The sequence below is a fragment of the Patagioenas fasciata genome, chromosome 11, assembly GCF_037038585.1.
Source record: "Patagioenas fasciata isolate bPatFas1 chromosome 11, bPatFas1.hap1, whole genome shotgun sequence".
NCBI classification, from domain to species: Eukaryota; Metazoa; Chordata; class Aves; order Columbiformes; family Columbidae; genus Patagioenas; species Patagioenas fasciata.
In genome coordinates, this window is record NC_092530.1 from 20,209,030 (window position 1) to 20,222,314 (window position 13,285).

The 13,285-nt window shown below is 38.6% G+C and overlaps 1 protein-coding gene across 8 annotated transcripts in view; it reads right to left on the bottom strand.

Moving 5' to 3' along the window:
• Nucleotides 1-1,871: 1,871 nt before the first annotated feature.
• KLHL13 (kelch like family member 13) overlaps nt 1,872-13,285 on the bottom strand; it is an 81,345-nt gene continuing 69,931 nt past the window's right edge. For all 8 annotated transcript variants that reach the window (XM_065846342.1, XM_065846344.1, XM_065846341.2 and 5 more), the window contains 2 exons: nt 5,474-5,587; nt 1,872-3,433 (listed from right to left, as the gene is read on the bottom strand). In XM_065846342.1, the coding sequence (XP_065702414.1) occupies nt 2,946-3,433; nt 5,474-5,587 (602 nt within the window). In that variant the 3' untranslated portion in view covers nt 1,872-2,945. The remainder of the gene's footprint in view (nt 3,434-5,473; nt 5,588-13,285) is intronic.

Sequence of the window (13,285 nt, forward strand, 5' to 3'; positions counted from 1 at the left end):
CCCAGGTTTTCTTCCCCATTGTTCTTTCCTAATTCAAAACACAGCACAAGAGAAACATCATCCAAGCTGTCTCAGGTCATTCTGTGTGCCCTGTTTCTTCGCAAGGGTATCAGCTGGGCCTTTTGATGAGTTGGATCTGGAAGTGAGCACTTCTGGTGTTGCTAATTGGGCACCAAAGATAGCAAAGTCCACATGAATTCTGACATTGCAGTGTGGGTCTGTGATCATCAGGAGAGGGCAGGCAGCTCCAGCAGCTCTCCCTGCTAGCATGCTGATGCAGTCTTATTCACACGCAGGACAAATATCTGCTAATTGCTTTTTATCCAGATGCTTTTCTAATTTAGCTACTGTAACTGCAAAAATGAAAGCATTCCAGATTCATGATAAAAGAGGCAGTTGCTTATCATATGTACACTGCTGGGTCTAGATACTATGACAGGCTTACTCTTCACAAAAGCAGCCTTACTGAAAATGGAGATTGAGTATCTGCTCTATCTATATGTATACCCACAGTTGTGGAGTCAGCGATGGAAAGGGTTTGTTATGCTATGGTTAAAGATCTAATGAGCATCAAGTCATTTTACACTGCATTACAGAAGAAAATGGTTTGCAGTTATTTGGCAAATCTTTGATGTTTGCTTTTCAATCCCAGTGAGTAGATGTTAACCAGTGTAATTATGAACATTTTAATCCAGAGGGAGAAATAAGAAAAAACATCGAAGATTAATTTGATTGAAGCAGTATATTTAATCCACTATTCCAACACTCCTGTCATAGGAGCCATCCCATCACATCTCTGTGGTGCCAATAAAACCACAGCCCCAGAGGTGTCTGCACAGCTTCAGCTCCCCCCATTCGTTACCCATGCTACCTGTGTCTGCAGAGAGGCATTGAAGTTGAGCCCCCGATGAACCTGACTTCATGTCAGCATGTCCAAACCAGGGGATTTAAACTCAAGTAGATTCTAAAATCTGGTCTCTGAGCTGGAAAAAATAAGAATTAGTAGCATGTGACACTTAAACGACACAGCGACATTTTCCTATCTGGTGCTTTGCACATCATTAGAAAAGGATTTTTAAGGTGATGAGTCAATTCATCTTGCCTGGCTACTTTCCACTGGTACCACAACCAACACCTGTAACAACCTTGCGCAGCTACGCAGAAGTTTATTATTTTTTTAAAGAAGAATTGCTCTTAATTTTAACCAAAACAATTATAAAACCTAAAGTTTACATATATGTTTTGGTAGTGATTATTACTAGTAAACTGTATAAAGAATAAATATCAGTACTTCCAAATAAGACACCATAGTAATACTGCTGCTTGATGCATCAAGCAGGGACAAAATACAAATAGCATCCTCCCAACAACAGTCTATTAAGCTTTACATGGTTATTGGTAATATGTAGCACAATCAAATAAGCTAACTGGTTCAAACCGTTTTGCCTAGATGACGGTCCCCTGTGTTCACTAGCAAAACCACTCGTAACATAGGACAGGAAGCTGAGAACAAGCACGATGGTATTTGCCTCCTACAAGCTCTCAGAGCTGCCATTTGTCAGCAGTGCGCTGTATTTTGGAGCAGATAACGACTTCTGTAACTTTGCATGGCTGCACACATAAGCAGTAGTTCTCCAATGAAAATAAAATTAAGACCGTTTGTTCTTGTGTCTGTCCTTAACAATAAAATGAAAACATTAGGCCAAAATAGTTCTTGAAAGTAGGTCAAAAATACCCATTCGTGATCACTTCAGCATTGGTTTCCTGGCAAACTAATCTACCCACACAGATATACGTAATGCGTATCCTGGAGACAGCGAGGCAGAGGAAGAAAACCAAATACATTAATGAGGTAGCTTAGACTGAATAACTGCAGTTAAAAGTTTTATTGAACAAAAGAAGGTAAAATGTGGTAGTCCAAGTTCACTGAGCAACAGCAGCTCTCTCGCTGAAGCTGCACTTTGTGCTAAATAACCTTATTAACTGAGACTATACAGAGGACACATTATGCAAGTTATCTCAACAGCAAAGGAGAAAAGGTAGATTAAATTTGATCTGATGGAACGATTTGGTCAAATTCAGTGGCTTAAGTTAATGTTTCTAGCCCTTATCTACCCATATTCAGCACAGGCATACAACAGAATGTACAACTGCACTGAATTCCCATTTGTTAATAGTGTGTGCTCCCATGCGAGTGGAAGCCAATTCCTGAAAAAAACCCAAATTAAAAAACCCAAACATTTTAAATCTTTTGTTCTAAGTATCATTCAACCGACTCAGGATAAAACACTTGATATACGTTATAAAAAACTCCCAGCCTCTACAAGGTCCACTTCCTGTATAGTGCTAATATTTTAAAATTACTTTATTTCCCCCCTCTGCCTAAGAAACTTTAAATGCTCTGAATGCACCCACAAAGGCAGGTGGGTAAAGAGATATGTCAAAAATACTCTGTGAAAAGAGGGAGGTAGCTCAGGCCCCTTGGCAACTTTCTGTCATAGTTCACATTGGTGTGGTCTACCTCCCCTCGTAACTGGCAGTCAAAAACCAAAGGAAAAAGTATTTCAACTATGAAATTTAGTGAAAGAATATGGTCAATACAAAGTCTTCAAATTTGACTCATTGGGCTTCCAAATGTAAGCTATAAGGTACCTCACACCCAATACACAACATTAATAACGTACCTAGTTCATACATTTTATAGACAGTATCTTCCCATTTGTTAAACATTTGGCTTGGGTAAGTACATCAGTTTTTGTTAACCACTTGACGAACATTCTAGGCCAAACAAACAGCACAAATAATGTCAAAGTCTTTTTTTTTTTTTCCAGTAATTGTACGAAATGCTGTAGGCTAAGCCTAACAGAAACTACTGAAGAAAAATTAACAGACTCCATGATGCAGTGCAAAGGTGTTACTACAACATCATAAGTCAAGGGATGTTTCTAAGGTGCTGAAAGAGGAGATTCTCTCGACGGTGACCCTGTATTGTCCTCCGGTGGGAAAACAGTAAGAGTGCAGGCTCGAATGCCACCAAGCGATTCTGGAAGGTCAAATACTTTATGCCACTCATCTTTTTCTGGATCATATTTCTGAACTATTTCCACCATACACCGATTATTCCAAGAATATCCTCCAACAACATAGATTTTATTTTCAAAGACAGCAACCCCAACATCACTTTGCCCACGTAACATGGCAGCAATTGGAGTCCACTGGTCTAGAGTTGGTGAGTAATATTCACAGCTTAGGACATCATCATAATCACTCGTTCCTCTAAAGTGATTTCCACCAATAACATATAGCTTGTCTCCTACAGTACACATGCAATGTAGGCCTCTGACTGTTGTCATCGGAGCTTTCTGAGTCCATTTGTCTGTGTCAGGATCAAAACACATAAGTTCCTTTTGGAAGGTATCATGGGTAATTCCTCCTAGAGAAATAAAACACATGTTAGAGCAGTACTCACCCTTAATAAGCAATAAATAGCAAAAACATATTTTTGTGAATGAATTAATGAATTCAGCCTTCCCTCAATCGTTATCACGTTACCTTAGATTACTATCACGTATGTGCTCCATTTCAAATGACATTTTTAATGTACCTTGGTCCTTTAAACATGAATACGGAAAGAAGCCACGTCTCATACAGTACCTCATTACTTAAGATGATACTGGCAGATTAAAATAACAAAAAATTGTTACCTATGCTTCATTTTGGCAAATTTCTTTCTTTGCTTACATTTGTTCGGTTTGCTAGTTTTCTTTCCCACCATCAAGAAAACAAGAATTCATTTCCCTATCAAATTTTGATACTACGCTATTGTGGTTTGCTGTCGCATAGCAGAATTTTCTTCAGAAAACATTTTTCACCAACTTGAACTGAAGAGAGAGAGGAAACAGATTTCAAATATTCTTCTGTTAACAGATGCCTATGGTTCTTTCTATATTTAGCTTCTCCACGGTTCCCTGCAAAAGCAGTTGGGGAGGCTTCAGGGGAAATCACTGGACAATTTCCCATCAGTGGATGAAACATCCCACCTTTCTGCAAGGTCACTTGGCAGGTCAGAAAGCATTCACACCAATTTCATCCACTGTATGCTCATTAGCTATGGTTTAAGACCATAGTGCAACTATATTTGAGGTGCTAAAAAATATGCAGAGAACACACTACTACTGAACAACGTCCTGCTGGGCTAATCATTCAACACCGAATTATCACGCTTGGATTATTAGCTGACAGAGATGGCATGGTGTCTACAGGAGTTATGCAAGAAATTACTTAATTCTTCAGTTGGACAATAAAAATTAAATAAGAGGACTGTCTGGCCCTGACACTTAATGACAGCAAAAGTAGACGCAGCACTTGGGAGCCTGTCAGAGAGAAGAGGCTTTAATGACAAAGGAACCAACCTTCACATTTTCAGCCCCAAAAGTGTCTAGACTCAGGGGATATCTGAGAACACAGGAGGAAAAGAAAATTCTGTGGGAAATACACAGCATCTACATAAAAAACAAAAAAAACCCACACAGCAGGGAGCATATACATGTGCCACCTGCAGTAAAACAAGCAAAATGGGTCACAGAATACAAATAGCAGCACAATGATTAGAAGCTGGCTTAATGGACTTGCTCATAGAAAAATAAGCAGATGTACTTTATTGTAGATTTGAAAACAAATCCCTCCTCCTAGCCTACTGATACAAGGCCCCCTAATTCATAATGCCCCAAGGACCAAACTGTTCCAGTGCATCTCCCCACCAGTTCTTTACAGCCAAGCAACCCTGTCCCACCTCTCACCCTGAATTTCAGCTTAGTTCTTAGAGGACATCCCTTAAAACCACAGTAGGAGAACATACATAGGCCTGCGATCTCTGCAGAGATCACTGACAGACAGACTGAATCTTCTTTAAAAATTGAGCAGAGACCAGATTTTCAGAAAACCTATTGCCCCCAGTCCGGAAAAAAATGGAATCAAACAGTGACATATAGGATGGAGCATATCAGAGTTGAAAGGCCAGTGAAAGTACAGACACCATTCATACATTGTGATTAACATGAAAACTTATCCCTTTCCATTAGCTCAATGAAGGCAGATGATGTTCTTCAAAAAATTAAAATTTCCAGTGCTTTTCCAAAATGTATCAAAAAGGGCATATTTAATGGCTATTGCTATATAAATGTATATATGTGGTGTTGCCATAGAAAAACATATTCTGACAGCTGAAGTGAATAACTGCTTTGGAATTCAGAGCTGTCATTTATTACATAAATGCATAATATTACCTAAAATAGTTTCCTCAGGCTCTGCAGTATATATGCTGTTTGACTGGCTTCTTAAGAAATTGCATCACTGCTTACACCATAGCAAACCTACTGCAACCAGAGACAATCTTTATTGTCTCCCACTGAAACAGTAAAAGTTATATAAGTAATTGTTTCATAGAGATGATACGATCACAAGAATTATTTACCTGAAATATACATTAATCCCCCATAGACTGTTCCAGCATGACCATAGTGGGGTTCATTCATTTTTGCAACGTAGCTCCATTCATTCATCCTGGGGTTGTAACATTCCACAGTGGCTGTTTAGAACAAATGAGAATATAAAAACGTTGAAGCAGTTTGGGTTTGAGTACAGTCGCAGTGGCAGTAATATATTCATAAACAGAGGAAGCATCAATGAGAAACATTGTTCAGCTGAGAAAGCATCAAGGGAATTATTGAGCATTATGTCAAGAGACAATGCAAAAAAAAAACCATCAAGCCTCATCCCAGAGGAACAAAAAGGAATAAAACACCCTCTTGCATTCTTGCCTTCTACTTGTATCATTCCCATTCCTGCTTGACACAAAAACCTGCCCTGGCTCCTCAACCCGGTTGCAGGTACAGTTGTGGGACAGCGGAGAAAATGGCAACAGAACTGGGTGAATTCAGCTTTTCCACCCTTTTCCTCTTGTACAACTCCCTTTCAGTGCCTGCTGTAGAGAGATGGGGAATAAACTTAAAACCTGTCTCAAAGAGGATCAATACCTCTCGCAACCAGAACAGGTTCATGTCTTCAGCAACATCCCATCTATACAGAAAGATCAGGATAGATTTTCTTCTTGGTATTTCAAATTGAAATGGTCCTGTGCCCTCAAAAGAGGGCAGCAACTGTCAACTAATTTTCTATTGTCTTACAATGTGTTACTATGTGCAACATACAGCGCAGCATATGCAAGTCACTAATTCAAACAGTTTACAAAGCCAAGCTTTAAAAAAAATACAAGATGAAACATCATTGACTCTCAAATGGAAAGCAGCAGTGTCTGTGTCAATACCCAGCCCCATTTGTGCAGTCTTCTTTGGGAACGGGAATGTTAAAATTATCAAAGGATCCATCAAATCAGAAATGAGTTCTAAGTTAAAAAGAAACGCAGAGCCCAGGTGTCCTTGCAGAAAGCAGTTCTGAGAAGAAACCCCCTCTTCGAAGTGGGGTGGAAAAGATGTAGGGTTGCAGGAAAAGGACAATGCAATAAGCACAGAGAACAGAAATAAGAAACAGATTTAATAATGGATATGAGCAAGCTGTAGAGACTGACAGCTTGAATAGTACAATATGACCAGAAGGGCAAGTGATCCTGAAAAACCCTGTAATACAGTGACCTTATGATACACAAAGCAATTATCAATAATCGTGTTCTTAAAGACAAACTAAATCTCATTTTAAATAAGCAAAATTAAGAATCAGATTCTAATTCTTTTTATACGATGCTTAATCTCTGAAGAAAGAAGTTTATGAACTATGTGTACAAAATTGAATCTGTCTTTGACAGTGGCATTTTACTTGCTCTAGAAAAAGCTTTTTATACAATCAAGGGTAGAAAAATCTAAGCCAGCTCTATGGAACCAGTGATGGTGACTTACATGTCAGGATTACACATCAACTGAAGAGAGAAAAAAATATTCAGAAGCTGAGAAGCTTGTCATTTTAAAGGCAAAAACTAGTTAGTGGTAGCATAAGCCTGCAGAACTAGCAATACTGGCCAGGCCAGTGAAGAATATCAGTGACACTCATACAGTGACTATAAGGTAGCTCATCCTAACTCCAAATCTGTCCTAAAAAACAAACAAAAACCACAAAAAAACCAACAACAAACAAACAACAAAAACAACACCACCCACAAAAAAAAAAATCATCATCATCCTCCTTTGGAGAATTTTGGAAGAGTAAGGTATAGCTACGGTCTCAGCCTACCCCCAAAAAATCCCTAGTCATGGAAAAATTTAGCAAAGCACACATTACAGTGACCTCCTAAATTTTCTTTTAGCTGCTACAAAACACAGAACGTCCTTAGTTGTTGCAAACCAGGATCATATTTTTAATTCCATACAATTAGTATCTCAAGTAGACACACTCAAAATAAAAGCTCCCAGTTCCAGTGTCAGCAATACCGTTTCACAACTAGTTGAGCATCATCTAAGGTTAGAAATTTTTAAAATCTATATTGAACAAACTAGTTGCTAAATTGTTACAGCACACTGGATTTTCTTCAGCTTTTCCCCATCCAGGAGCTAAAATTAAAGTTTAAGAAATAAAGAAAAGTGCTGGTCCGGAACATTATTTATTATATAAGGGAAAACACACTAAATTTCTGTTTCTTTCAAAGCAAATTGTGTACATTGACTTGCAGGTATGAAATGATTAATTTCATTTACTTGAAACTGTTTAAATATAGAAATGCTTCTTGTTTTGGAAGAGTGCCTTCCACATGGACCCCAAGTTATGCCAGTGATCTCAGGGCTTTGTAAGATGGACAAAAGATTCAAAAAATTATGCAAAGTAACTGAAGTCTAGTGTGTCCATACACTACTGGTGACATGCCAATTTTGTGATCTAAAAACCTGCCCGATATGATGAAGTTCCCAATTTTACTCTAAGAGATCAGTCCTTCACTAAACACTTTTTCTACAATCTCACCTTCTTGTTACAGAGAGAGTGATCAGGCATTGGAATGGCTGCCCAGGGAGGTGCTGGACTCACCAGCCCTGGAGGTTTTTGAACTGGGACTGGACTTGGCACTTAGTGCCATGATCTGGTCAATGGACTGGAGTTGGACCAAGGGTTGGACTTGATGATCTCTGAGGTCTTTTCCAACCCAGTCGATTCTGTGATTCCCACATTTCCTACCTCAGCCATCTGACATGAGCCTCAAGCTGCCTTTCACATTACACATATGTACAGGTAGAAATCTGCCTTAGGAAGTCTATGAAAAGGCACCCAGGCATTCTTCTACAATGAAATGTTTTGAAGTCAGGCTTGATTTTTTTTTTTTTAATGAACCTAAAAATATCTTCTTAAAAATTTTTGTGTTTATCCCATTTGATATCCTGCAGATTATGTATATCCACCAAGGACTTATGCAGCCATAAAGTCGTTGAATGCTGAAGACAGCCTTTTGCTCAAATAAAGGTATAGGCACAAAGAACTGATTCCACAAATCACACCTAAAATGAAATCTATGAGCTGTACTTCTGCATACTGCTGTGTTCACATCACGTGCAGTATTTGCTCAATGCCCAAATAAACCCATGCTCTTTCCTGTATAAATGCATTCATCCTTTCCAACATACTTCTCTAAAAACGGAAAGCTCCTTTCTACTCCGCTCCACTTAGCAATCGGAAGAAAACAAAGCAGCACAGAAATTTCAAGAACGGAGAAAAACAGATTTGATGTGCAAGTAATTATAGCTGTCCCAGTTCTACCCTGACAGCAGACCCTCTGACCCGCTGTTTGCTGCTATGCTGCACCCAGATCATCATTCTGCTTGCTTTCCCAAAAACAAAAGTGCTTCCCACTCTGTGCTGAGGTGAGGACCTTAAATTTCTAATACACCACAAGGACAGGAAGAGCAGAGTCCACGCAAAGCAACCCCAAACCCAGCAGCAGCCAGACTAACATGACATTCAACACTGGACAACTGTTTATCTCACTCTGCCCTATGCATTTGAGAGAGGAACCACAGCCAAATGGTCACTTCAGCAAGAGGAGATAAAACATGCAGAAATTGGTACACATTACTACATCTCTACCCCCTCATTGTGAAGACATTAGTTATCTAAGAAAGGATGCTGCTGAGTCCAAGCTCCTTCACTGTCTGATGTGGCTTCAAAATTCTTTAAACATCACCAGCAGAAGTAAAGTACAGTTTGACAGCATTTCAGACAAACCATTCCAAATCATATCTCAAATCTACAGTGCTTTAAAACAAAGCTGATTATTTCCCAGCTGAAGAAAAACCCTACTGTTCTGTTCAGTTGTTCTGCACAGTTGTTTCCCTGCTCCCTTGTAAGCTCATTCCACTTCTCTCTCCTAAAAAGATCTCCTTCTGCATGGAAAAGGAAAAACAAATACAAAAATTCAGCTAGTAAAGGTGTCTGATAATTTCTGAGGCATCGGGATGTTTTTTCTACATCATCTCCAGACAAAGCATCATTCATGAAACACTCAGAACAACTGCTACTTCACTGAACCCAAGTATATATTCTATATAGCATGAGACTGGTTGATTCATTCTCCCAACAGCATGAATGATTCAAATCAGGCTTTATTTATGTCTAACAGTGGAATTTCTGATCTGTTCATTACCATAATCCAGGGAAGACAGGCCTCATTTTAATAGAATTAAGCAGTCTCAAAAAGACACAAAGCTTTGGCAGTCCCAAGGGACGTTCAGTCTGCACTCATTTCATAGTGCCATCTGTGATGCTATTTGAGGAGTATACAGATATTTACCACTTCTCTGTCAGTACCTTCTAATGTGTCTTGAGGTTTCTTACAGCAGCAGTTAGCAATTGTGGGTGACATCCTAAAACCCAGGATCTTTATCTTGTTATATTATTTCTGTAACACAGGTTGCTTCTGTAGAACTCAAAGCTGACTTGGTTAAATTATACAGAGCCCTGAGTAATTTTGTCTCCAGCACTTCAAAATAAGCTCCTGTGCAAGAGATCCCCAGTTCACACTTCAGTTTGACATTCACAGTACTACACAGACAACCAACAGCCCAGCTGGGTAAAGATGCATATTGTTCCTCTTAACCAACAACATTTAAAATATATATATTATATAGAATCATAAGAGAAGTTTTACATAAACAAGGAGTTGTTTGAATTGAGGGTTAAATATCATAGCAGGCACCTGGAAAATAAATGCCTTCCCACTTGCAGGGCAGCAAGTCAGAAGAACACCCAAGTGTCCTGCCCTGGACTAGAAGTCTTCTCTTGCAGCATGATGATGAAGGTATCAATGAATCTCTGGTTTAGTCATAACCAAACATGTTCTGAAGTGTTTAGGAAAAGCTCATATATAAAAATCTCAAACTCCACTCAAGCAGAGCCTGAAGTATCTGGAGAGTGTCTAACTTAAAATGCCTAAAGGCACAACTTCTGCCACCATCGTCAAGCACCACAAATAAACTCTCAAAAAAGAGCTAAAAAAATTTACTTGTCTGAGAAAACAGTATCCAGAGCAGCTGGAAACTGCCAATGAGCTCTGCTTCACAAGCATCTCTGAACCACATCTGCTTTTCCCCTTGTCTCCTTTTCCAAACCACCTTGCCTTTTGCACACCTGCCTTCTCTGGGTGCTCCCCTCCTCGTGCCAGGGTGCTGCTCTCCCTGCCTTCTGGGAATATCTTTGGCAGGTGCCTGCTTTGACACGTAAAAAGAACCAGCCAGAATTATATACAATCCTCCTAGGAGTGGTGCATGCTTCTGCATGGCCCTAAATTGGCACAGGGTTGAAAAATCTGAACTACAATTTCATAATTCAATATGTTTCAGAGATCGATTTACCGTATCCCAATGCATGTACCATATACATTCCAATTCACCTGTCCTTACCAATGAACCAAACTTTTCTCAGTGGCACACACTGATAAAACAGTAGCCTTATTACTGCCAAAGCACATACTACTAAGGCAGAAAGTGGTATTTACAAAGTTCGCAGAAGGTTAAACATTTGGAAACTGTTTTGGGATGGCCTGACAGAGAGACTCAAAAAGTGTAATTTTTATTCCAGTCAATGTGTCAGGAGGAAAAATAATAAAGAAATCCATCTTAGTAATTTTAATCTTTCAGTCGTTTTCCATAAGAGCTGATCTTCTGGAAAGCTGAATTCAGGTTTTGGGAATTTTTCCTCCCTAACACTAGATTGAAATTAGTTTGAACCCAAGGGCAAAATCTTTAATACCTGTCTAACATACATTTGACCTTCTCTTCTATGAAATGCTCCAGAGTTTTTCTCATCTGAAGAGAATGGGAAGTTTAAGTTGGATTTCATCTCTCAGCTGTCAGGGTTTATGAAAGAAACATGAAAATGAAAACTGACTTGCCTCACAATTAACAAGAAAAGAACCTGAAGCCCCAAATCAAAGCATCAGACAGCTACAATACTTAGCATTTATACAATTCTCTTCCCACAGAATGATCCAACGACATTTTTCGGGTCTGTGTGGAAATCGCTGCAGCATTTTAATGATATCTTTACAGAAGAATTTTAGACGGGTGATAGATTTTTGTCTTTTAATTAGAGCTGCAGAAGAGTTGAGGTCAGCAGAATGACACTGCCTGATCTAATTGAAGAAAAACACTGCGCCTAAAGCCTGCTGTACACACAGATTGCACTGCCTTAGTGACAGAATTATTTCATACTGATTTTGTTCGACTTGTAACTTTTTCACTGCCATTCTTATAACCCTACTCTGTTTAGATGGTACAGTACACAAGGACAGCAATCTACTTATCTGCTATTAATTCATTTGATTAGAAAACAGCTCAATGAAGGTCAGGTTTTCTGCTATTCAAGATAAAGATCAATACACGTTAATTTGTACATTTGGTCTTTTACAGGGTATTAAGCTTGCTTTTAGAATGTATTTCCAGGTAGATAAAGTGACGTGTAAGAAAAACTCTGAAAACCTCTGGATCTGCATCAGAAAATGGCTGTTTAGGGAAAACAAGTTAGAGTAAAACAGTTTCCCATGTGTTTTTGGAAACAGGAGACATGTTTAAATGTCTCATTTCATCGAACATTAGAACAGATTTTAAGCTTCTAGCAAAACCAGCCCGGTTTTGTGTAGTGGAAGCAATGCACTCTGTGCTTCCTAAGAAAGTCTGCAATGTGATCATGAAACAAAGTGTATATGTGAATGACTGATACACATTAATAAACAGAATATCACAGATGCTGCAGCACAAATTAGGTTTTGTATTATTTCAATTAAACATGTTTCTCACTTAAAAGATATCAATGCATTTCTAAAAAGCAAATCTCGGAGATACTGCCACAAAGACTTGTCAAGATGTGGCTGAGTATTGGGCTGAAAGCAGCAAATAAAATAATTAAACGTTACATTTGGTTTAGATATAACATTATGCTAAAATTCCAAGCATAATCGTTGTCACACTTCAATTTTAAAGCACAGACAAATTTCCAATTGACTGTATGCTCCCACACTTGACAGCAAATGCTAACCGCTAGTGTTTTGGAAAATGCAGTGCATTAATTTGGGCCACCCTCTACAGACTCCTATTCAATTCAAAGTTACCATGTATTTATTCCTTGTTTCTGACCATCTTATTTCCCAGAAGCTGATTTTTTTCTTCTTTTTTTGGTTAAATAAAATGAATCATCATTTGCAACGGGGGAAAAAAAGAGACAGCAGGACAGGGTCATTCATATGAATAAGTTAACTGTGTGGCCACAAGATCACAGGTGACAGGCAAAAGATAACATTTTTATTAATAAAAACAGTCCAGAATGTCAGGAGATGTGAATTTTGCTGACCTGTGAGTGAAACAAATCACTCAGTCATTAGCCCACCTTTAAAAAAAAAATACTATTCCAGAAATTTTGCATCTTTTAAAATGCAACCTTAATTCAACAGTGCGTTTCAGTTAGAACGTCATGTATCCCTTAAGAGTGAAAAGACCAGATTTGTTTTCTCACTTAAATAATGATTTGGGGTTTTGTGTACAGTTACATTTTTTATATATATATAGATACACACACTCTTCATGTTTGATGATAAAGGTGAAGATATTGGATACTATGCATCAATACACAAGATACGTGGTTTGGTTTTGTTGTGTGTGGTTTTTTGTTTTTGTGGAAGCCCTTCTAAAATTAACTGCTAATAGTGCCCAAATTTCTCTATGCATTTGTACTATTTCCAGAAAGAAACTGAATGCCAAAAACTGCAACTGGTTTCCTCTCCACCCATTCCTAGGGCAGCACA